We start from the raw sequence: 25197 nt of genomic DNA, 5'->3' as shown, positions 1-25197 counted from the left end.
GTGTGTGGTATGGTATGGTGTGTGGTATGGGGTGGTGTGTGGTATGGGGTGGTGTGTGGTATGGTGTGTGGTATGGGGTGGTGTGTGGTATGGGGTGGTGTGTGGTATGGTATGGTGTGTGGTATGGGGTGGTGTGTGGTATGGTGTGTGGTATGGGGTGGTGTGTGGTATGGGGTGGTGTGTGGTATGGGGTGGTGTGTGGTATGGGGTGTGTGGTATGGGGTGGTGTGTGGTATGGGGTGGTGTGTGGTATGTGGTGTGTGGTATGGGGTGGTGTGTGGTATGGGGTGGTGTGTGGTATGGGGTGGTGTGTGGTATGGGGTGGTGTGTGGTATGGGGTGGTGTGTGGTATGGGGTGGTGTGTGGTATGGGGTGGTGTGTGGTATAGTGGGTGTGGTGTGGGGTGGTGTGTGGTACGGGGTGTGGATGTACCTCTATAACTCCAGGGATACAGGTCAGGGTGGTGTGTGGTATGGTGTATGGTGTGGATGTACCTCTATAACTCCAGGGATATAGGTCAGGGTGGTGTGTGGTATGGGGTATATGGTGTGTGGTATGGTGTGTGTGGTGTGGATGTACCTCTATAACTCCAGGGATATAGGTCAGGGTGGTGTGTGGTATGGGGTATATGGTGTGTGGTATGGTGTGTGTGGTGTGGATGTACCTCTATAACTCCAGGGATATAGGTCAGGGTGGTGTGTGGTATGGGGTATATGGTGTGTGGTATGGTGTGTGTGGTGTGGATGTACCTCTATAACTCCAGGGATATAGGTCAGGGTGGTGTGTGGTATGGGGTATATGGTGTGTGGTATGGTGTGTGTGGTGTGGATGTACCTCTATAACTCCAGGGATATAGGTCAGGGTGGTGTGTGGTATGGGGTATATGGTGTGTGGTATGGTGTGTGTGGTGTGGATGTACCTCTATAACTCCAGGGATGCAGGTCAGGGTGGTGAACTCGTAGGAAGCTGCTTCACTGGCTGTTGCTGTCATCAGACTGAGGAAGGTGGACTAGAGGACAGAGACAGAGACACGAGTTAACACACAGGACTAGAGGACAGAGACAGAGACACGTTGACACACAGGACTAGAGGACAGAGACAGAGACACGTTGACACACAGGACTAGAGGACAGAGACAGAGACACGTTGACACACAGGACTAGAGGACAGAGACAGAGACACGAGTTAACACACAGGACTAGAGGACAGAGACACGAGTTAACACACAGGACTAGAGGACAGAGACACGGGTTAACACACAGGCCTAGAGGACAGAGACAGAGACACGAGTTAACACACAGGACTAGAGGACAGAGACACGAGTTAACACACAGGACTAGAGGACAGAGACACGGGTTAACACACAGGACTAGAGGACAGAGACAGAGACACGAGTTAACACACAGGACTAGAGGACAGAGACAGAGACACGAGTTAACACACAGGACTAGAGGACAGAGACACGAGTTAACACACAGGACTAGAGGACAGAGACAGAGACACGAGTTAACACACAGGACTAGAGGACAGAGACAGAGACACGAGTTAACACACAGGACTAGAGGACAGAGACATGGGTTAACACACAGGACTAGAGGACAGAGACACGAGTTAACACACAGGACTAGAGGACAGGGACATGGGTTAACACACAGGACTAGAGGACAGAGACACGGGTTAACACACAGGACTAGAGGACAGAGACAGAGACACGGGTTAACACACAGGACTAGAGGACAGAGACACGAGTTAACACACAGGACTAGAGGACAGGGACATGGGTTAACACACAGGACTAGAGGACAGAGACACGGGTTAACACACAGGACTAGAGGACAGGGACATGGGTTAACACACAGGACTAGAGGACAGAGACACGGGTTAACACACAGGACTAGAGGACAGAGACACGGGTTAACACACAGGACTAGAGGACAGAGACATGGGTTAACACACAGGACTAGAGGACAGAGACATGGGTTAACACACAGGACTAGAGGACAGAGACAGAGACATGGGTTAACACACAGGACTAGAGGACAGGGACACGGGTTAACACACAGGACTAGAGGACAGAGACACGAGTTAACACACAGGACTAGAGGACAGGGACATGGGTTAACACACAGGACTAGAGGACAGAGACACGGGTTAACACACAGGACTAGAGGACAGGGACATGGGTTAACACACAGGACTAGAGGACAGAGACATGGGTTAACACACAGGACTAGAGGACAGAGACACGGGTTAACACACAGGACTAGAGGACAGAGACATGGGTTAACACACAGGACTAGAGGACAGAGACATGGGTTAACACACAGGACTAGAGGACAGAGACAGAGACATGGGTTAACACACAGGACTAGAGGACAGGGACATGGGTTAACACACAGGACTAGAGGACAGAGACACGGGTTAACACACAGGACTAGAGGACAGAGACATGGGTTAACACACAGGACTAGAGGACAGAGACATGGGTTAACACACAGGACTAGAGGACAGAGACATGGGTTAACACACAGGACTAGAGGACAGAGACATGGGTTAACACACAGGACTAGAGGACAGAGACACGGGTTAACACACAGGACTAGAGGACAGAGACACGGGTTAACACACAGGACTAGAGGACAGAGACACGGGTTAACACACAGGACTAGAGGACAGGGACATGGGTTAACACACAGGACTAGAGGACAGAGACACGGGTTAACACACAGGACTAGAGGACAGAGACATGGGTTAACACACAGGACTAGAGGACAGAGACACGGGTTAACACACAGGACTAGAGGACAGGGACATGGGTTAACACACAGGACTAGAGGACAGAGACATGGGTTAACACACAGGACTAGAGGACAGAGACATGGGTTAACACACAGGACTAGAGGACAGAGACATGGGTTAACACACAGGACTAGAGGACAGGGACATGGGTTAACACACAGGACTAGAGGACAGAGACATGGGTTAACACACAGGACTAGAGGACAGAGACACGGGTTAACACACAGGACTAGAGGACAGGGACATGGGTTAACACACAGGACTAGAGGACAGAGACACGGGTTAACACACAGGACTAGAGGACAGAGACACGGGTTAACACACAGGACTAGAGGACAGGGACATGGGTTAACACACAGGACTAGAGGACAGAGACATGGGTTAACACACAGGACTAGAGGACAGGGACATGGGTTAACACACAGGACTAGAGGACAGAGACATGGGTTAACACACAGGACTAGAGGACAGAGACATGGGTTAACACACAGGACTAGAGGACAGAGACATGGGTTAACACACAGGACTAGAGGACAGAGACACGAGTTAACACACAGGACTAGAGGACAGAGACATGGGTTAACACACAGGACTAGAGGACAGAGACATGGGTTAACACACAGGACTAGAGGACAGAGACAGAGACACGAGTTAACACACAGGACTAGAGGACAGAGACACGGGTTAACACACAGGACTAGAGGACAGAGACAGAGACACGAGTTAACACACAGGACTAGAGGACAGAGACATGGGTTAACACACAGGACTAGAGGACAGAGACATGGGTTAACACACAGGACTAGAGGACAGAGACATGGGTTAACACACAGGACTAGAGGACAGAGACATGGGTTAACACACAGGACTAGAGGACAGAGACACGGGTTAACACACAGGACTAGAGGACAGAGACATGGGTTAACACACAGGACTAGAGGACAGGATGTGAGCAGTCTGTTTCCTGTCTGACCCACCTAGAGGACAGGATGTGAGCAGTCTGTTTCCTGTCTGACCCACCTAGAGGACAGGATGTGAGCAGTCTGTTTCCTGTCTGACCCACCTAGAGGACAGGATGTGAGCAGTCTGTTTCCTGTCTGACCCACCTAGAGGACAGGATGTGAGCAGTCTGTTTCCTGTCTGACCCACCTAGAGGACAGGATGTGAGCAGTCTGTTTCCTGTCTGACCCACCTTTCCGACGGAGGGGAAGCCAATCAGAGCAACACGTGCGTCTCCAGACTTCATGACATCGAAGCCCTCTCCTTTGGCTCCTGCGGTCTTGGAAGGTTCCAGCAGCTGGGCGCGGTACTTCGCTAGCTTAGCCTTCAGCAGGCCCAGATGGTACTCCGTGGCTACACACACAGGGGGAATACTGGGACTTAGCTAGCTTAGCCTTCAGCAGGCCCAGATGGTACTCCGTGGCTACACACACAGGGGGAATACTGGGACTTAGCTAGCTTAGCCTTCAGCAGGCCCAGATGGTACTCCGTGGCTACACACACAGGGGGAATACTGGGACTTAGCTAGCTTAGCCTTCAGCAGGCCCAGATGGTACTCCGTGGCTACACACACAGGGGGAATACTGGGACTTAGCTAGCTTAGCCTTCAACAGGCCCAGATGGTACTCCGTGGCTACACACACAGAGGGAATACTGGGACTTAGCTAGCTTAGCCTTCAGCAGGCCCAGATGGTACTCCGTGGCTACACACACAGGGGGAATACTGGGACTTAGCTAGCTTAGCCTTCAACAGGCCCAGATGGTACTCCGTGGCTACACACACAGGGGGAACACTGGGACTTAGCTAGCTTAGCCTTCAGCAGGCCCAGATGGTACTCCGTGGCTACACACACAGGGGGAATACTGGGACTTAGCTAGCTTAGCCTTCAGCAGGCCCAGATGGTACTCCGTGGCTACACACACAGGGGGAACACTGGGACTTAGCTAGCTTAGCCTTCAGCAGGCCCAGATGGTACTCCGTGGCTACACACACAGGGGGAATACTGGGACTTAGCTAGCTTAGCCTTCAGCAGGCCCAGGTGGTACTCCGTGGCTACACACACAGGGGGAATACTGGGACTTAGCTAGTTTAGCCTTCAGGAGGCCCAGATGGTACTCCGTGGCTACACACACAGGGGGAATACTGGGACTTAGCTAGTTTAGCCTTCAGCAGGCCCAGATGGTACTCCGTGGCTACACACACAGGGGGAATACTGGGACTTAGCTAGCTTAGCCTTCAGCAGGCCCAGATGGTACTCCGTGGATACACACACAGGGGGAATACTGGTACTTAGCTAGCTTAGCCTTCAGCAGGCCCAGATGGTACTCCGTGGCTACACACACAGGGGGAACACTGGGACTTAGCTAGCTTAGCCTTCAGCAGGCCCAGATGGTACTCCGTGGCTACACACACAGGGGGAATACTGGGACTTAGCTAGCTTAGCCTTCAGCAGGCCCAGATGGTACTCCGTGGCTACACACACAGGGGGAACACTGGGACTTAGCTAGCTTAGCCTTCAGCAGGCCCAGATGGTACTCCGTGGCTACACACACAGGGGGAATACTGGGACTTAGCTAGCTTACTACACACACAGGGGGAATATTGGGACTTAGCTAGCTTAGCCTTCAGCAGGCCCAGATGGTACTCCGTGGCTATACACACAGGGGGAATACTGGGACTTAGCTAGCTTAGCCTTCAACAGGCCCAGATGGTACTCCGTGGCTACACACACAGGGGGAACACTGGGACTTAGCTAGCTTAGCCTTCAACAGGCCCAGATGGTACTCCGTGGCTACACACACAGGGGGAATACTGGGACTTAGCTAGTTTAGCCTTCAGGAGGCCCAGATGGTACTCCGTGGCTACACACACAGGGGGAATACTGGGACTTAGCTAGTTTAGCCTTCAGCAGGCCCAGATGGTACTCCGTGGCTACACACACAGGGGGAATATTGGGACTTAGCTAGCTTAGCCTTCAGCAGGCCCAGATGGTACTCCGTGGATACACACACAGGGGGAATACTGGTACTTAGCTAGCTTAGCCTTCAGCAGGCCCAGATGGTACTCCGTGGCTACACACACAGGGGGAACACTGGGACTTAGCTAGCTTAGCCTTCAGCAGGCCCAGATGGTACTCCGTGGCTACACACACAGGGGGAACACTGGGACTTAGCTAGCTTAGCCTTCAGCAGGCCCAGATGGTACTCCGTGGCTACACACACAGGGGGAATACTGGGACTTAGCTAGCTTACTACACACACAGGGGGAATATTGGGACTTAGCTAGCTTAGCCTTCAGCAGGCCCAGATGGTACTCCGTGGCTATACACACAGGGGGAATACTGGGACTTAGCTAGCTTAGCCTTCAACAGGCCCAGATGGTACTCCGTGGCTACACACACAGCGGGAACACTGGGACTTAGCTAGCTTAGCCTTCAACAGGCCCAGATGGTACTCCGTGGCTACACACACAGGGGGAATACTGGGACTTAGCTAGCTTAGCCTTCAGCAGGCCCAGATGGTACTCCGTGGCTACACACACAGGGGGAATACTGGGACTTAGCTAGCTTAGCCTTCAGCAGGCCCAGATGGTACTCCGTGGCTACACACACAGGGGGAATACTGGGACTTAGCTAGCTTAGCCTTCAACAGGCCCAGATGGTACTCTGTGGCTACACACACAGGGGGAATACTGGGACTTAGCTAGCTTAGCCTTCAGCAGGCCCAGATGGTACTCCGTGGCTACACACACAGGGGGAATACTGGGACTTAGCTAGCTTAGCCTTCAGCAGGCCCAGATGGTACTCCGTGGATACACACACAGGGGGAATACTGGGACTTAGCTAGCTTAGCCTTCAACAGGCCCAGATGGTACTCCGTGGCTACACACACAGGGGGAATACTGGGACTTAGCTAGCTTAGCCTTCAACAGGCCCAGATGGTACTCCGTGGCTACACACACAGGGGGAATACTGGGACTTAGCTAGCTTAGCCTTCAACAGGCCCAGATGGTACTCCGTGGCTACACACACAGGGGGAATACTGGGACTTAGCTAGCTTAGCCTTCAGCAGGCCCAGATGGTACTCCGTGGCTACACACACAGGGGGAATATTGGGACTTAGCTAGCTTAGCCTTCAGCAGGCCCAGATGGTACTCCGTGGCTACACACACAGGGGGAATACTGGGACTTAGCTAGCTTAGCCTTCAGCAGGCCCAGGTGGTACTCCGTGGCTACACACACAGGGGGAATACTGGGACTTAGCTAGCTTAGCCTTCAACAGGCCCAGATGGTACTCCGTGGCTACACACACAGGGGGAATACTGGGACTTAGCTAGCTTAGCCTTCAGCAGGCCCAGATGGTACTCCGTGGCTACACACACAGGGGGAATACTGGGACTTAGCTAGCTTAGCCTTCAGCAGGCCCAGATGGTACTCCGTGGCTACACACACAGGGGGAATACTGGGACTTAGCTAGCTTAGCCTTCAGCAGGCCCAGGTGGTACTCCGTGGCTACACACACAGGGGGAATACTGGGACTTAGCTAGTTTAGCCTTCAGGAGGCCCAGATGGTACTCCGTGGCTACACACACAGGGGGAATACTGGGACTTAGCTAGTTTAGCCTTCAGCAGGCCCAGATGGTACTCCGTGGCTACACACACAGGGGGAATACTGGGACTTAGCTAGCTTAGCCTTCAGCAGGCCCAGATGGTACTCCGTGGATACACACACAGGGGGAATACTGGTACTTAGCTAGCTTAGCCTTCAGCAGGCCCAGATGGTACTCCGTGGCTACACACACAGGGGGAACACTGGGACTTAGCTAGCTTAGCCTTCAGCAGGCCCAGATGGTACTCCGTGGCTACACACACAGGGGGAATACTGGGACTTAGCTAGCTTAGCCTTCAGCAGGCCCAGATGGTACTCCGTGGCTACACACACAGGGGGAACACTGGGACTTAGCTAGCTTAGCCTTCAGCAGGCCCAGATGGTACTCCGTGGCTACACACACAGGGGGAATACTGGGACTTAGCTAGCTTACTACACACACAGGGGGAATATTGGGACTTAGCTAGCTTAGCCTTCAGCAGGCCCAGATGGTACTCCGTGGCTATACACACAGGGGGAATACTGGGACTTAGCTAGCTTAGCCTTCAACAGGCCCAGATGGTACTCCGTGGCTACACACACAGGGGGAACACTGGGACTTAGCTAGCTTAGCCTTCAACAGGCCCAGATGGTACTCCGTGGCTACACACACAGGGGGAATACTGGGACTTAGCTAGTTTAGCCTTCAGGAGGCCCAGATGGTACTCCGTGGCTACACACACAGGGGGAATACTGGGACTTAGCTAGTTTAGCCTTCAGGAGGCCCAGATGGTACTCCGTGGCTACACACACAGGGGGAATACTGGGACTTAGCTAGTTTAGCCTTCAGCAGGCCCAGATGGTACTCCGTGGCTACACACACAGGGGGAATACTGGAACTTACCTAGCTTAGCCTTCAGCAGGCCCAGATGGTACTCCGTGGATACACACACAGGGGGAATACTGGTACTTAGCTAGCTTAGCCTTCAGCAGGCCCAGATGGTACTCCGTGGCTACACACACAGGGGGAACACTGGGACTTAGCTAGCTTAGCCTTCAGCAGGCCCAGATGGTACTCCGTGGCTACACACACAGTGGGAATACTGGGACTTAGCTAGCTTAGCCTTCAGCAGGCCCAGATGGTACTCCGTGGCTACACACACAGGGGGAATACTGGGACTTAGCTAGCTTAGCCTTCAGCAGGCCCAGATGGTACTCCGTGGATACACACACAGGGGGAACATTAGGTTGGTTCAACAACGTATCCTTTCTCAGCTACTGGCTAACAACAGCAAGGTAGAGAAGAGACCAGGCAGTCAGCCTGCTAATTAGTGTTCACAGAGACCAGGCAGTCAGCCTGCTAATTAGTGTTCACAGAGACCAGGCAGTCAGCCCGCTAATTAGTGTTCACAGAGACCAGGCAGTCAGCCTGCTAATTAGTGTTCACAGAGAACCAGGCAGTCAGCCCACTAATTAGTGTTCACAGAGACCAGGCAGTCAGCCTGCTAATTAGTGTTCACAGAGACCAGGCAGTCAGCCCACTAATTAGTGTTCACAGAGACCAGGCAGTCAGCCTGCTAATTAGTGTTCACAGAGACCAGGCAGTCAGCCCACTAATTAGTGTTCACAGAGACCAGGCAGTCAGCCTGCTAATTAGTGTTCACAGAGACCAGGCAGTCAGCCTGCTAATTAGTGTTCACAGAGAACCAGGCAGTCAGCCTGCTAATTAGTGTTCACAGAGACCAGGCAGTCAGCCCACTAATTAGTGTTCACAGAGACCAGGCAGTCAGCCCACTAATTAGTGTTCACAGAGACCAGGCAGTCAGCCCGCTAATTAGTGTTCACAGAGACCAGGCAGTCAGCCCGCTAATTAGTGTTCACAGAGAACCAGGCAGTCAGCCCGCTAATTAGTGTTCACAGAGACCAGGCAGTCAGCCTGCTAATTAGTGTTCACAGAGACCAGGCAGTCAGCCCGCTAATTAGTGTTCACAGAGACCAGGCAGTCAGCCCACTAATTAGTGTTCACAGAGACCAGGCAGTCAGCCTGCTAATTAGTGTTCACAGAGAACCAGGCAGTCAGCCTGCTAATTAGTGTTCACAGAACCAGGCAGTCAGGCCAATAAGAGGTCTCTTCCCAGTCCCCAAGTCCAGAACAGACTATGGGAGGTGCACAGTACTACATAGAGCCATGACTACATGGAACTCTATTCCACATCAGGTAACTGATGCAGCAGGAGAATCACATACACACACACATAACATACACACACACATAACATACACACACACATAACATACACACATAACATACACACACATAACATACACACACATAACATACACACACATAACATACACACATAACATACACACACACATAACATACACACACACATAACATACACACACACATAACATACACACACACATAACATACACACACACACACACACATAACACATAACACACACACACATAACATACACACATAACATACACACACATAACATACACACACATAACATACACACACATAACATACACACACAACATACACACAATAACATACACACACATAACATACACACACATAACATACACACACATAACATACACACACAACATACACACATAACATACACACACATAACATACACACACATAACATACACACATAACATACACACATAACATACACACACAACATACATACACACATAACATACACACACATAACATACACACACATAACATACACACATAACATACACACACATAACATACACACATAACATACACACACATAACATACACAAACATAACATACACACACATAACATACACACACACACACAACATACACACACACATAACATACACACATAACATACACACACATAACATACACACACATAACATACACACACATAACATACACACACACATAACATACACACACACACATAACATACACACACACATAACATACACACACATAACATACACACACACATAACATACACACACACACATAACATACACACACACATAACATACACACACACATAACATACACACACACATAACACACACACATAACACACACACATAACATACACACATAACATACACACACATAACATACACACACATAACATACACACATAACATACACACACATAACATACACACATAACATACACACATAACATACATACACACATAACATACACACACATAACATACACACACATAACATACACACATAACATACACACACACATAACATACACACATAACATACACACACACACAACATACACACATAACATACACACATAACATACACACACATAACATACACACACACACACACACACACACACACACACACACACACACACACACACACACACACACACACACACACATAACATACACACACATAACATACACACACACATAACATACACACATAACATACACACATATAACATACACACATATAACATACACACACACATAACATACACACACATAACATACACACACATAACATACACACACATAACATACACACATAACATACACACATAACATACACACACATAACATACACACACACATAACATACACACATAACATACACACACACATAACATACACACACATAACATACACACACATAACATACACACACACATAACATACACACACACATAACATACACACACACATAACATACACACACACATAACATACACACACACATAACATACGCACACATAACACACATACACAACACATGGATGTAGTGTTGTAGATATGTGGTAGTAGAGTAGGGGCCTGAGGGAACAGTGTGTTGTAGATATGTGGTAGTAGAGTAGGGGCCTGAGGGAACAGTGTGTTGTAGATATGTGGTAGTAGAGTAGGGGCCTGAGGGAACAGTGTGTTGTAGATATGTGGTAGTAGAGTAGGGGCCTGAGGGAACAGTGTGTTGTAGATATGTGGTAGTAGAGTAGGGGCCTGAGGGAACAGTGTGTTGTAGATATGTGGTAGTAGAGTAGGGGCCTGAGGGAACAGTGTGTTGTAGATATGTGGTAGTAGAGTAGGGGCCTGAGGGAACAGTGTGTTGTAGATATGTGGTAGTAGAGTAGGGGCCTGAGGGAACAGTGTGTTGTAGATATGTGGTAGTAGAGTAGGGGCCTGAGGGAACAGTGTGTTGTAGATATGTGTTAGTAGAGTAGGGGCCTGAGGGAACAGTGTGTTGTAGATATGTGGTAGTAGAGTAGGGGCCTGAGGGAACAGTGTGTTGTAGATATGTGGTAGTAGAGTAGGGGCCTGAGGGAACAGTGTGTTGTAGATATGTGGTAGTAGAGTAGGGGCCTGAGGGAACAGTGTGTTGTAGATATGTGGTAGTAGAGTAGGGGCCTGAGGGAACAGTGTGTTGTAGATATGTGGTAGTAGAGTAGGGGCCTGAGGGAACAGTGTGTTGTAGATATGTGGTAGTAGAGTAGGGGCCTGAGGGAACAGTGTGTTGTAGATATGTGGTAGTAGAGTAGGGGCCTGAGGGAACAGTGTGTTGTAGATATGTGGTAGTGGAGTAGGGGCCTGAGGGAACAGTGTGTTGTAGATATGTGGTAGTAGAGTAGGGGCCTGAGGGAACAGTGTGTTGTAGATATGTGGTAGTAGAGTAGGGGCCTGAGGGAACAGTGTGTTGTAGATATGTGGTAGTAGAGTAGGGGCCTGAGGGAACAGTGTGTTGTAGATATGTGGTAGTAGAGTAGGGGCCTGAGGGAACAGTGTGTTGTAGATATGTGGTAGTAGAGTAGGGGCCTGAGGGAACAGTGTGTTGTAGATATGTGGTAGTAGAGTAGGGGCCTGAGGGAACAGTGTGTTGTAGATATGTGGTAGTAGAGTAGGGGCCTGAGGGAACAGTGTGTTGTAGATATGTGGTAGTAGAGTAGGGGCCTGAGGGAACAGTGTGTTGTAGATATGTGGTAGTGGAGTAGGGGCCTGAGGGAACAGTGTGTTGTAGATATGTGGTAGTAGAGTAGGGGCCTGAGGGAACAGTGTGTTGTAGATATGTGGTAGTAGAGTAGGGGCCTGAGGGAACAGTGTGTTGTAGATATGTGGTAGTAGAGTAGGGGCCTGAGGGAACAGTGTGTTGTAGATATGTGGTAGTAGAGTAGGGGCCTGAGGGAACAGTGTGTTGTAGATATGTGGTAGTAGAGTAGGGGCCTGAGGGAACAGTGTGTTGTAGATATGTGGTAGTAGAGTAGGGGCCTGAGGGAACAGTGTGTTGTAGATATGTGGTAGTAGAGTAGGGGCCTGAGGGAACAGTGTGTTGTAGATATGTGGTAGTAGAGTAGGGGCCTGAGGGAACAGTGTGTTGTAGATATGTGGTAGTAGAGTAGGGGCCTGAGGGAACAGTGTGTTGTAGATATGTGGTAGTAGAGTAGGGGCCTGAGGGAACAGTGTGTTGTAGATATGTGGTAGTAGAGTAGGGGCCTGAGGGAACAGTGTGTTGTAGATATGTGGTAGTAGAGTAGGGGCCTGAGGGAACAGTGTGTTGTAGATATGTGGTAGTAGAGTAGGGGCCTGAGGGAACAGTGTGTTGTAGATATGTGGTAGTAGAGTAGGGGCCTGAGGGAACAGTGTGTTGTAGATATGTGGTAGTGTAGTAGGGGCCTGAGGGAACAGTGTGTTGTAGATATGTGGTAGTGTAGTAGGGGCCTGAGGGAACAGTGTGTTGTAGATATGTGGTAGTAGAGTAGGGGCCTGAGGGAACAGTGTGTTGTAGATATGTGGTAGTAGAGTAGGGGCCTGAGGGAACAGTGTGTTGTAGATATGTGGTAGTAGAGTAGGGGCCTGAGGGAACAGTGTGTTGTAGATATGTGGTAGTAGAGTAGGGGCCTGAGGGAACAGTGTGTTGTAGATATGTGGTAGTGGAGTAGGGGCCTGAGGGAACAGTGTGTTGTAGATATGTGGTAGTAGAGTAGGGGCCTGAGGGAACAGTGTGTTGTAGATATGTGGTAGTAGAGTAGGGGCCTGAGGGAACAGTGTGTTGTAGATATGTGGTAGTAGAGTAGGGGCCTGAGGGAACAGTGTGTTGTAGATATGTGGTAGTAGAGTAGGGGCCTGAGGGAACAGTGTGTTGTAGATATGTGGTAGTAGAGTAGGGGCCTGAGGGAACAGTGTGTTGTAGATATGTGGTAGTAGAGTAGGGGCCTGAGGGAACAGTGTGTTGTAGATATGTGGTAGTGGAGTAGGGGCCTGAGGGAACAGTGTGTTGTAGATATGTGGTAGTGTAGTAGGGGCCTGAGGGCACAGTGTGTTGTAGATATGTGGTAGTAGAGTAGGGGCCTGAGGGCACAGTGTGTTGTAGATATGTGGTAGTGGAGTAGGGGCCTGAGGGAACAGTGTGTTGTAGATATGTGGTAGTAGAGTAGGGGCCTGAGGGAACAGTGTGTTGTAGATATGTGGTAGTAGAGTAGGGGCCTGAGGGAACAGTGTGTTGTAGATATGTGGTAGTGGAGTAGGGGCCTGAGGGAACAGTGTGTTGTAGATATGTGGTAGTAGAGTAGGGGCCTGAGGGAACAGTGTGTTGTAGATATGTGGTAGTAGAGTAGGGGCCTGAGGGAACAGTGTGTTGTAGATATGTGGTAGTGGAGTAGGGGCCTGAGGGAACAGTGTGTTGTAGATATGTGGTAGTGTAATAGGGGCCTGAGGGAACAGTGTGTTGTAGATATGTGGTAGTAGAGTAGGGGCCTGAGGGAACAGTGTGTTGTAGATATGTGGTAGTAGAGTAGGGGCCTGAGGGAACAGTGTGTTGTAGATATGTGGTAGTAGAGTAGGGGCCTGAGGGAACAGTGTGTTGTAGATATGTGGAAGTAGAGTAGGGGCCTGAGGGAACAGTGTGTTGTAGATATGTGGTAGTAGAGTAGGGGCCTGAGGGAACAGTGTGTTGTAGATATGTGGTAGTAGAGTAGAAGAGTAGCTGAGCTAATGGGGATCCATAATAAACCCCAGGAAGAGTAACTGCTATGGGGATCCATAATAAACCCCAGGAAGAGTAGCTGAGCTAATGGGGATCCATAATAAACCCAAGGAAGAGTAGCTGCTATGGGGATCCATAATAAACCCCAGGAAGAGTAGCTGCTATGAGGATCCATAATAAACCCAAGGAAGAGTAGCTGCTATGGGGATCCATAATAAACCCAAGGAAGAGTAGCTGCTATGGGGATCCATAATAAACCCCAGGAAGAGTAGCTGCTATGAGGATCCATAATAAACCCCAGGAAGAGTAGCTGCTATGGGGATCCATAATAAACCCCAGGAAGAGTAGCTGATATGGGGATCCATAATAAACCCCAGGAAGAGTAGCTGCTATGGGGATCCATAATAAACCCCAGGAAGAGTAGCTGCTATATGGGATCCATAATAAACCCCAGGAAGAGTAGCTGCTATGGGGATCCATAATAAACCCCAGGAAGAGTAGCTGCTATGGGGATCCATAATAAACTCCAGGAAGAGTAGCTGTTATGGGGATCCATAATAAACCCCAGGAAGAGTAGCTGTTATGGGGATCCATAATAAACCCCAGGAAGAGTAGCTGATATGGGGATCCATAATAAACCCCAGGAAGAGTAGCTGATATGGGGATCCATAATAAACCCCAGGAAGAGTAGCTGTTATGGGGATCCATAATAAACCCCAGGAAGAGTAGCTGTTATGGGGATCCATAATAAACCCCAGGAAGAGTAGCTGTTATGGGGATCCATAATAAACCCCAGGAAGAGTAGCTGCTATGGGGATCCATAATAAACCCCAGGAAGAGTAGCTGCTATGGGGATCCATAATAAACCCCAGGAAGAGTAGCTGCTATGGGGATCCATAATAAACCCCAGGAAGAGTAGCTGTTATGGGGATCCATAATAAACCCCAGGAAGAGTAGCTGTTATGGGGATCCATAATAAACCCCAGGAAGAGTAGCTGTTATGGGGATCCATAATAAACCCCAGGAAGAGTAGCTGCTATAGGGATCCATAATAAACCCCAGGAAGAGTAGCTGCTATGGGGATCCATAATAAACCCCAGGAAGAGTAGCTGCTATAGGGATCCATAATAAACCCCAGGAAGAGTAGCTGCTATGGGGATCCATAATAAACCCCAGGAAGAGTAGCTGCTATGGGGATCCATAATAAACCCCAGGAAGAGTAGCTGCTATGGGGATCCATAATAAACCCCAGGAAGAGTAGCTGAGCTAATGGGGATCCATAATAAACCCCAGGAAGAGTAACTGCTATGGGGATCCATAATAAACCCCAGGAAGAGTAGCTGCTATGGGGATCCATAATAAACCCCAGGAAGAGTAGCTGCTATGGGGATCCATAATAAACCCCAGGAAGAGTAGCTGCTATGGGGATCCATAATAAACCCCAGGAAGAGTAGCTGCTATGGGGATCCATAATAAACCCCAGGAAGAGTAGCTGCTATGGGGATCCATAATAAACCCCAGGAAGAGTAGCTGCTATGGGGATCCATAATAAACCCCAGGAAGAGTAGCTGCTATGGGGATCCATAATAAACCCCAGGAAGAGTAACTGCTATGGGGATCCATAATAAACCCCAGGAAGAGTAACTGCTATGGGGATCCATAATAAACCCCAGGAAGAGTAGCTGCTATGGGGATCCATAATAAACCCCAGGAAGAGTAGTTGAGCTAATGGGGATCCATAATAAACCCCAGGAAGAGTAGCTGCTATGGGGATCCATAATAAACCCCAGGAAGAGTAGCTGAGCTAATGGGGATCCATAATAAACCCCAGGAAGAGTAACTGCTATGGGGATCCATAATAAACCCCAGGAAGAGTAGCTGCTATGGGGATCCATAATAAACCCCAGGAAGAGTAGCTGCTATGGGGATCCATAATAAACCCCCAGGAAGAGTAGCTGCAATAGGGATCCATAATAAACCCCAGGAAGAGTAGCTGCTATGGGGATCCATAATAAACCCCAGGAAGAGTAGCTGCTATGGGGATCCATAATAAACCCCAGGAAGAGTAGCTGCTATGGGGATCCATAATAAACCCCAGGAAGAGTAGATGCTATGGGGATCCATAGTAAACCCCAGGAAGAGTAGCTGCTATAGGGATCCATAATAAACCCCAGGAAGAGTAGATGCTATGGGGATCCATAATAAACCCCAGGAAGAGTAGCTGCTATGGGGATCCATAATAAACCCCAGGAAGAGTAGCTGCTATAGGGATCCATAATAAACCCCAGGAAGAGTAGCTGTTATGGGGATCCATAATAAACCCCAGGAAGAGTAGCTGCTATGGGGATCCATAATAAACCCCAGGAAGAGTAGCTGCTATGGGGATCCATAATAAACCCCAGGAAGAGTAGCTGCTATGAGGATCCATAATAAACCCTAGGAAGAGTAGCTACTATGGGGATCCATAATAAACCCCCAGGAAGAGTAGCTGAGCTAATGGGGATCCATAATAAACCCCAGGAAGAGTAACTGCTATGGGGATCCATAATAAACCCCAGGAAGAGTAGCTGCTATGGGGATCCATAATAAACCCCAGGAAGAGTAGCTGCTATAGGGATCCATAATAAACCCCAGGAAGAGTAACTGCTATGGGGATCCATAATAAACCCCAGGAAGAGTAGCTGCTATGGGGATCCATAATAAACCCCAGGAAGAGTAGCTGCTATGGGGATCCATAATAAACCCCAGGAAGAGTAGCTGCTATGGGGATCCATAATAAACCCCAGGAAGAGTAACTGCTATGGGGATCCATAATAAACCCCAGGAAGAGTAGCTGCTATGGGGATCCATAATAAACCCCAGGAAGAGTAGCTGCTATGGGATCCATAATAAACCCCAGGAAGAGTAGCTGCTATGGGTATCCATAATAAACCCCAGGAAGAGTAGCTGCTATGGGGATCCATAATAAACCCCAGGGAGAGTAGCTGCTATGGGGATCCATAATAAACCCCAGGAAGAGTAGCTGCTATAGGGATCCATAATAAACCCCAGGAAGAGTAGCTGTTATGGGGATCCATAATAAACCCCAGGAAGAGTAGCTGCTATGGGGATCCATAATAAACCCCAGGAAGAGTAGCTGCTATGGGGATCCATAATAAACCTCAGGAAGAGTAGCTGCTATGGGGATCCATAATAAACCCTAGGAAGAGTAGCTACTATGGGGATCCATAATAAACCCCCAGGAAGAGTAGCTGAGCTAATGGGGATCCATAATAAACCCCAGGAAGAGTAACTGCTATGGGGATCCATAATAAACCCCAGGAAGAGTAGCTGCTATGGGGATCCATAATAAACCCCAGGAAGAGTAGCTGCTATAGGGATCCATAATAAACCCCAGGAAGAGTAACTGCTATGGGGATCCATAATAAACCCCAGGAAGAGTAGCTGCTATGGGGATCCATAATAAACCCCAGGAAGAGTAGCTGCTATGGGGATCCATAATAAACCCCAGGAAGAGTAGCTGCTATGGGGATCCATAATAAACCCCAGGAAGAGTAACTGCTATGGGGATCCATAATAAACCCCAGGAAGAGTAGCTGCTATGGGGATCCATAATAAACCCCAGGAAGAGTAGCTGCTATGGGATCCATAATAAACCCCAGGAAGAGTAGCTGCTATGGGGATCCATAATAAACCCCAGGAAGAGTAGCTGCTATGGGGATCCATAATAAACCCCAGGGAGAGTAGCTGCTATGGGGATCCATAATAAACCCCAGGAAGAGTAGCTGCTATGGGGATCCATAATAAACCCCAGGAAGAGTAGCTGCTATGGGGATCCATAATAAACCCCAGGAAGAGTAGCTGAGCTAATGGGGATCCATAATAAACCCCAGGAAGAGTAGCTGCTATGGGGATCCATAATAAACCCCAGGAAGAGTAGCTGCTATGGGGATCCATAATAAACACCAGGAAGAGTAGCTACTATGGGGATCCATAATAAACCCCAGGAAGAGTAGCTGCTATGGGGATCCATAATAAACCCCAGGAAGAGTAGCTGCTATGGGGATCCATAATAAACCCCAGGAAGAGTAGCTGCTATAGGGATCCATAATAAACCCCAGGAAGAGTAGCTGCTATGGGGATCCATAATAAACCCCAGGAAGAGTAGCTGCTATGGGGATCCATAATAAACCCCAGGAAGAGTAGCTGCTATGGGGATCCATAATAAACCCCAGGAAGAGTAGCTGCTATGGGGATCCATAATAAACCCCAGGAAGAGTAGCTGCTATGGGGACCCATAATAAACCCCAGGAAGAGTAGCTGCTATGGGGATCCATAATAAACCCCAGGAAGAGTAGCTGCTATGGGGATCCATAATAAACCCCAGGAAGAGTAGCTGCTATGGGGATCCATAATAAACCCCAGGAAGAGTAGCTGCTATGGGGATCCATAATAAACCCCAGGAAGAGTAGCTGCTATGGGGATCCATAATAAACCCCAGGAAGAGTAGCTGCTATGGGGATCCATAATAAACCCCAGGAAGAGTAGCTGCTATGGGGATCCATAATAAACCCCAGGAAGAGTAACTGCTATGGGGATCCATAATAAACCCCAGGAAGAGTAGCTGCTATGGGGATCCATAATAAACCCCAGGAAGAGTAGCTGCTATGGGGATCCATAATAAACCCCAGGAAGAGTAGCTGCTATGGGGATCCATAATAAACCCCAGGAAGAGTAGCTGCTATAGGGATCCATAATAAACCCCAGGAAGAGTAGCTGCTATGGGGATCCATAATAAACCCCAGGAAGAGTAGCTGCTATGGAGATCCATAATAAACCCCAGGAAGAGTAGCTGCTATGGGGATCCATAATAAACCCCAGGAAGAGTAGCTGCTATGGGGATCCATAATAAACCCCAGGAAGAGTAGCTGCTATGGGGATCCATAATAAACCCCAGGAAGAGTAGCTGCTATAGGGATCCATAATAAACCCCAGGAAGAGTAGCTGCTATGGGGATCCATAATAAACCCCAGGAAGAGTAGCTGCTATGGGGATCCATAATAAACCCCAGGAAGAGTAGCTGCTATGGGGATCCATAATAAACCCCAGGAAGAGTAGCTGCTATGGGGATCCATAATAAACCCCAGGAAGAATAGCTGCTATGGGGATCCATAATAAACCCCAGGAAGAGTAGCTGCTATGGGGATCCATAATAAACCCCCAGGAAGAGTAGCTGCTATGGGGATCCATAATAAACCCCAGGAAGAGTAGCTGCTATGGGGATCCATAATAAACCCCCAGGAAGAGTAGCTGCTATGGGGATCCATAATAAACCCCCAGGAAGAGTAGCTGCTATGGGGATCCATAATAAACCCCCAGGAAGAGTAGCTGCTATGGGGATCCATAATAAACCCCAGGAAGAGTAGTTGCTATAGGGATCCATAATAAACCCCAGGAAGAGTAGCTGCTATGGGGATCCATAATAAACCCCAGGAAGAGTAGCTGCTATGGGGATCCATAATAAACCCCCAAGAAGAGTAGCTGCTATGGGGATCCATAATAAACCCCAGGAAGAGTAACTGCTATGGGGATCCATAATAAACCCCAGGAAGAGTAACTGCTATGGGGATCCATAATAAACCCCAGGAAGAGTAGCTGCTATGGGGATCCATAATAAACCCCAGGAAGAGTAACTGCTATGGGGATCCATAATAAACCCCAGGAAGAGTAGCTACTATGGGGATCCATAATAAACCCCAGGTAGAGTAGCTGCTATGGGGATCCATAATAAACCCCAGGAAGAGTAGCTGCTATGGGATCCATAATAAACCCCAGGAAGAGTAGCTGCTATGGGGATCCATAATAAACCCCAGGAAGAGTAGCTGCTATGGGGATCCATAATAAACCCCAGGAAGAGTAGCTGCTATGGGGATCCATAATAAACCCCAGGAAGAGTAGCTGCTATAGGGATCCATAATAAACCCCAGGAAGAGTAGCTGCTATGGGGATCCATAATAAACCCCAGGAAGAGTAGCTGCTATGGGGATCCATAATAAACCCCAGGAAGAGTAGCTGCTATGGGGATCCATAATAAACCCCAGGAAGAGTAGCTGCTATGGGGATCCATAATAAACCCCCCAGGAAGAGTAGCTGAGCTAATGGGGATCCATAATAAACCCCAGGAAGAGTAGCTGCTATGGGGATCCATAATAAACCCCAGGAAGAGTAGCTGAGCTAATGGGGATCCATAATAAACCCCAGGAAGAGTAGCTGCTATGGGGATCCATAATAAACCCCAGGAAGAGTAGCTGCTATGGGGATCCATAATAAACCCCAGGAAGAGTAACTGCTATGGGGATCCATAATAAACCCCAGGAAGAGTAGCTGCTATGGGGATCCATAATAAACCCCAGGAAGAGTAGCTGCTATGGGGATCCATAATAAACCCCAGGAAGAGTAGCTGCTATGGGGATCCATAATAAACCCCAGGAAGAGTAGCTGCTATGGGGATCCATAATAAACCCCAGGAAGAGTAGCTGCTATGGGGATCCATAATAAACCCCAGGAAGAGTAGCTGCTATGGGGATCCATAATAAACCCCAGGAAGAGTAGCTGAGCTAATGGGGATCCATAATAAACCCCAGGAAGAGTAGCTGCTATAGGGATCCATAATAAACCCCAGGAAGAGTAGCTGCTATGGGGATCCATAATAAACCCCAGGAAGAGTAGCTGCTATGGGGATCCATAATAAACCCCAGGAAGAGTAGCTGCTATAGGGATCCATAATAAACCCCAGGAAGAGTAGCTGCTATGGGGATCCATAATAAACCCCCAGGAAGAGTAGCTGCTATGGGGATCCATAATAAACCCCCAGGAAGAGTAGCTGCTATGGGGATCCATAATAAACCCCAGGAAGAGTAGCTGCTATGGGGATCCATAATAAACCCCAGGAAGAGTAGCTGCTATGGGGATCCATAATAAACCCCAGGAAGAGTAGCTGCTATGGGGATCCATAATAAACCCCAGGAAGAGTAACTGCTATGTGGATCCATAATAAACCCCAGGAAGAGTAGCTGCTATGGGGATCCATAATAAACCCCAGGAAGAGTAGCTGCTATGGGGATCCATAATAAACCCCAGGAAGAGTAGCTGCTATGGGGATCCATAATAAACCCCAGGAAGAGTAGCTGCTATGGGGATCCATAATAAACCCCAGGAAGAGTAGCTGCTATGGGATCCATAATAAACCCCAGAAAGAGTAACTGCTATGGGGATCCATAATAAACCCCAGGAAGAGTAGCTGCTATGGGGATCCATAATAAACCCCAGGAAGAGTAACTGCTATGGGGATCCATAATAAACCCCAGGAAGAGTAGCTGCTATGGGGATCCATAATAAACCCCAGGAAGAGTAGCTGCTATGGGGATCCATAATAAACCCCAGGAAGAGTAGCTGCTATGGGATCCATAATAAACCCCAGGAAGAGTAGCTGCTATGGGGATCCATAATAAACCCCAGGAAGAGTAGCTGCTATGGGGATCCATAATAAACCCCCAGGAAGAGTAGCTGCTATGGGGATCCATAATAAACCCCAGGAAGAGTAGCTGCTATGGGGATCCATAATAAACCCCAGGAAGAGTAGCTGAGCTAATGGGGATCCATAATAAACCCCAGGAAGAGTAGCTGCTATGGGGATCCATAATAAACCCCAGGAAGAGTAGCTGAGCTAATGGGGATCCATAATAAACCCCAGGAAGAGTAGCTGCTATGGGGATCCATAATAAACCCCAGGAAGAGTAGCTGAGCTAATGGGGATCCATAATAAACCCCAGGAAGAGTAGCTGCTATGGGGATCCATAATAAACCCCAGGAAGAGTAGCTGCTATGGGATCCATAATAAACCCCAGGAAGAGTAGCTGCTATAGGGATCCATAATAAACCCCCAGGAAGAGTAGCTGCTATGGGGATCCATAATAAACCCCAGGTAGAGTAGCTGCTATGGGGATCCATAATAAACCCCAGGAAGAGTAGCTGCTATGGGATCCATAATAAACCCCAGGAAGAGTAGCTGCTATAGGGATCCATAATAAACCCCCAGGAAGAGTAGCTGCTATGGGGATCCATAATAAACCCCAGGTAGAGTAGCTGCTATGGGGATCCATAATAAACCCCAGGAAGAGTAGCTGCTATGGGGATCCATAATAAACCCCAGGAAGAGTAGCTGCTATGAGGATCCATAATAAACCCCAGGAAGAGTAGCTGCTATGGGGATCCATAATAAACCCCAGGAAGAAAAGCTGAGCTAATGGGGATCCATAATAAACCCCCAGGAAGAGTAGCTGCTATGGGATCCATAATAAACCCCCAGGAAGAGTAGCTGCTATGGGGATCCATAATAAACCCCAGGAAGAGTAGATGCTATGGGGATCCATAATAAACCCCAGGAAGAGTAGCTGCTATGGGGATCCATAATAAACCCCAGGAAGAGTAGCTGCTATGGGGATCCATAATAAACCCCAGGAAGAGTAGCTGCTATAGGGATCCATAATAAACCCCAGGAAGAGTAGCTGCTATGGGGATCCATAATAAACCCCAGGAAGAGTAGCTGCTATGGGGATCCATAATAAACCCCAGGAAGAGTATCTGCTATGGGGATCCATAATAAACCCCAGGAAGAGTAGCTGAGCTAATGGGGATCCATAATAAACCCCAGGAAGAGTAGCTGCTATAGGGATCCATAATAAACCCCAGGAAGAGTAGCTGCTATGGGGATCCATAATAAACCCCAGGAAGAGTAGCTGCTATGGGGATCCATAATAAACCCCAGGAAGAGTAGCTGCTATGGGGATCCATAATAAACCCCAGGAAGAGTAACTGCTATGGGGATCCATAATAAACCCCAGGAAGAGTAGCTGCTATGGGGATCCATAATAAACCCCAGGAAGAGTAGCTGCTATGGGATCCATAATAAACCCCAGGAAGAGTAGCTGCTATGGGGATCCATAATAAACCCCAGGAAGAGTAGCTGCTATGGGATCCATAATAAACCCCAGGAAGAGTAGCTGCTATGGGGATCCATAATAAACCCCAGGAAGAGTAGCTGCTATGGGGATCCATAATAAACCCCCAGGAAGAGTAGCTGCTATGGGGATCCATAATAAACCCCAGGAAGAGTAACTGCTATGGGGATCCATAATAAACCCCAGGAAGAGTAACTGCTATGGGGATCCATAATAAACCCCAGGAAGAGTAGCTGCTATGGGATCCATAATAAACCCCAGGAAGAGTAACTGCTATGGGGATCCATAATAAACCCCAGGAAGAGTAGCTGCTATGGGGTACCATAATAAACCCCAGGAAGAGTAGCTGCTATGGGGATCCATAATAAACCCCAGGAAGAGTAGCTGCTATGGGGATCCATAATAAACCCCAGGAAGAGTAGCTGCTATGGGGATCCATAATAAACCCCAGGAAGAGTAGCTGCTATGGGGATCCATAATAAACCCCAGGAAGAGTAGCTGCTATGGGGATCCATAATAAACCCCAGGAAGAGTAGCTGCTATGGGGATCCATAATAAACCCCAGGAAGAGTAGCTGCTATGGGGATCCATAATAAACCCCAGGAAGAGTAGCTGAGCTAATGGGGATCCATAATAAACCCCAGGAAGAGTAGATGCTATGGGGATCCATAATAAACCCCAGGAAGAGTAGCTGCTATGGGGATTTATAATAAACCCCAGGAAGAGTAGCTGCTATGGGGATCCATAATAAACCCCAGGAAGAGTAGCTGCTATGGGGATCCATAATAAACCCCCAGGAAGAGTAGCTGAGCTAATGGGGATCCATAATAAACCCCAGGAAGAGTAGCTGCTATGGGGATCCATAATAAACCCCAGGAAGAGTAGCTGAGCTAATGGGGATCCATAATAAACCTCAGGAAGAGTAGCTGCTATGGGGATCCATAATAAACCCCAGGAAGAGTAGCTGCTATGGGATCCATAATAAACCCCAGGAAGAGTAGCTGCTATAGGGATCCATAATAAACCCCCAGGAAGAGTAGCTGCTATGGGGATCCATAATAAACCCCAGGTAGAGTAGCTGCTATGGGGATCCATAATAAACCCCAGGAAGAGTAGCTGCTATGGGGATCCATAATAAACCCCAGGAAGAGTAGCTGCTATGGGGATCCATAATAAACCCCAGGAAGAGTAGCTGAGCTAATGGGGATCCATAATAAACCCCCAGGAAGAGTAGCTGCTATGGGATCCATAATAAACCCCCAGGAAGAGTAGCTGCTATGGGGATCCATAATAAACCCCAGGAAGAGTAGATGCTATGGGGATCCATAATAAACCCCAGGAAGAGTAGCTGCTATGGGGATCCATAATAAACCCTAGGAAGAGTAACTGAGCTAATGGGGATCCATAATAAACCCCAGGAAGAGTAGCTGAGCTAATGGGGATCCATAATAAACCCCAGGAAGAGTAGCTGCTATGAGGATCCATAATAAACCCCAGGAAGAGTAGCTGCTATAGGGATCCATAATAAACCCCAGGAAGAGTAGCTGCTATGGGGATCCATAATAAACCCCAGGAAGAGTAGCTGCTATGGGGATCCATAATAAACCCCAGGAAGAGTAGCTGCTATAGGGATCCATAATAAACCCCAGGAAGAGTAGCTGCTATGGGGATCCATAATAAACCCCAGGAAGAGTAGCTGCTATGGGGATCCATAATAAACCCCAGGAAGAGTAGCTGCTATGGGGATCCATAATAAACCCCAGGAAGAGTAGCTGCTATGGGGATCCATAA

General features: G+C 48.5%; 1 protein-coding gene across 2 annotated transcripts in view; it reads right to left on the bottom strand.

Annotated features, from left to right (window-relative positions):
- LOC139568603 (developmentally-regulated GTP-binding protein 2) overlaps positions 1 to 25197 on the bottom strand; it is a 67887-nt gene that overhangs the window by 26956 nt on the left and 15734 nt on the right. For both annotated transcript variants that reach the window (XM_071390550.1, XM_071390543.1), the window contains exons 3-4: positions 3992 to 4152; positions 920 to 1009 (exon numbers count right to left, since the gene is read on the bottom strand). In XM_071390550.1, the coding sequence (XP_071246651.1) occupies positions 920 to 1009; positions 3992 to 4152 (251 nt within the window). The remainder of the gene's footprint in view (positions 1 to 919; positions 1010 to 3991; positions 4153 to 25197) is intronic.

The sequence above is a fragment of the Salvelinus alpinus genome, chromosome 1, assembly GCF_045679555.1.
Source record: "Salvelinus alpinus chromosome 1, SLU_Salpinus.1, whole genome shotgun sequence".
Lineage (NCBI taxonomy): Eukaryota > Metazoa > Chordata > Actinopteri > Salmoniformes > Salmonidae > Salvelinus > Salvelinus alpinus.
This window is presented reverse-complemented; position numbering and strand designations above follow the sequence as displayed.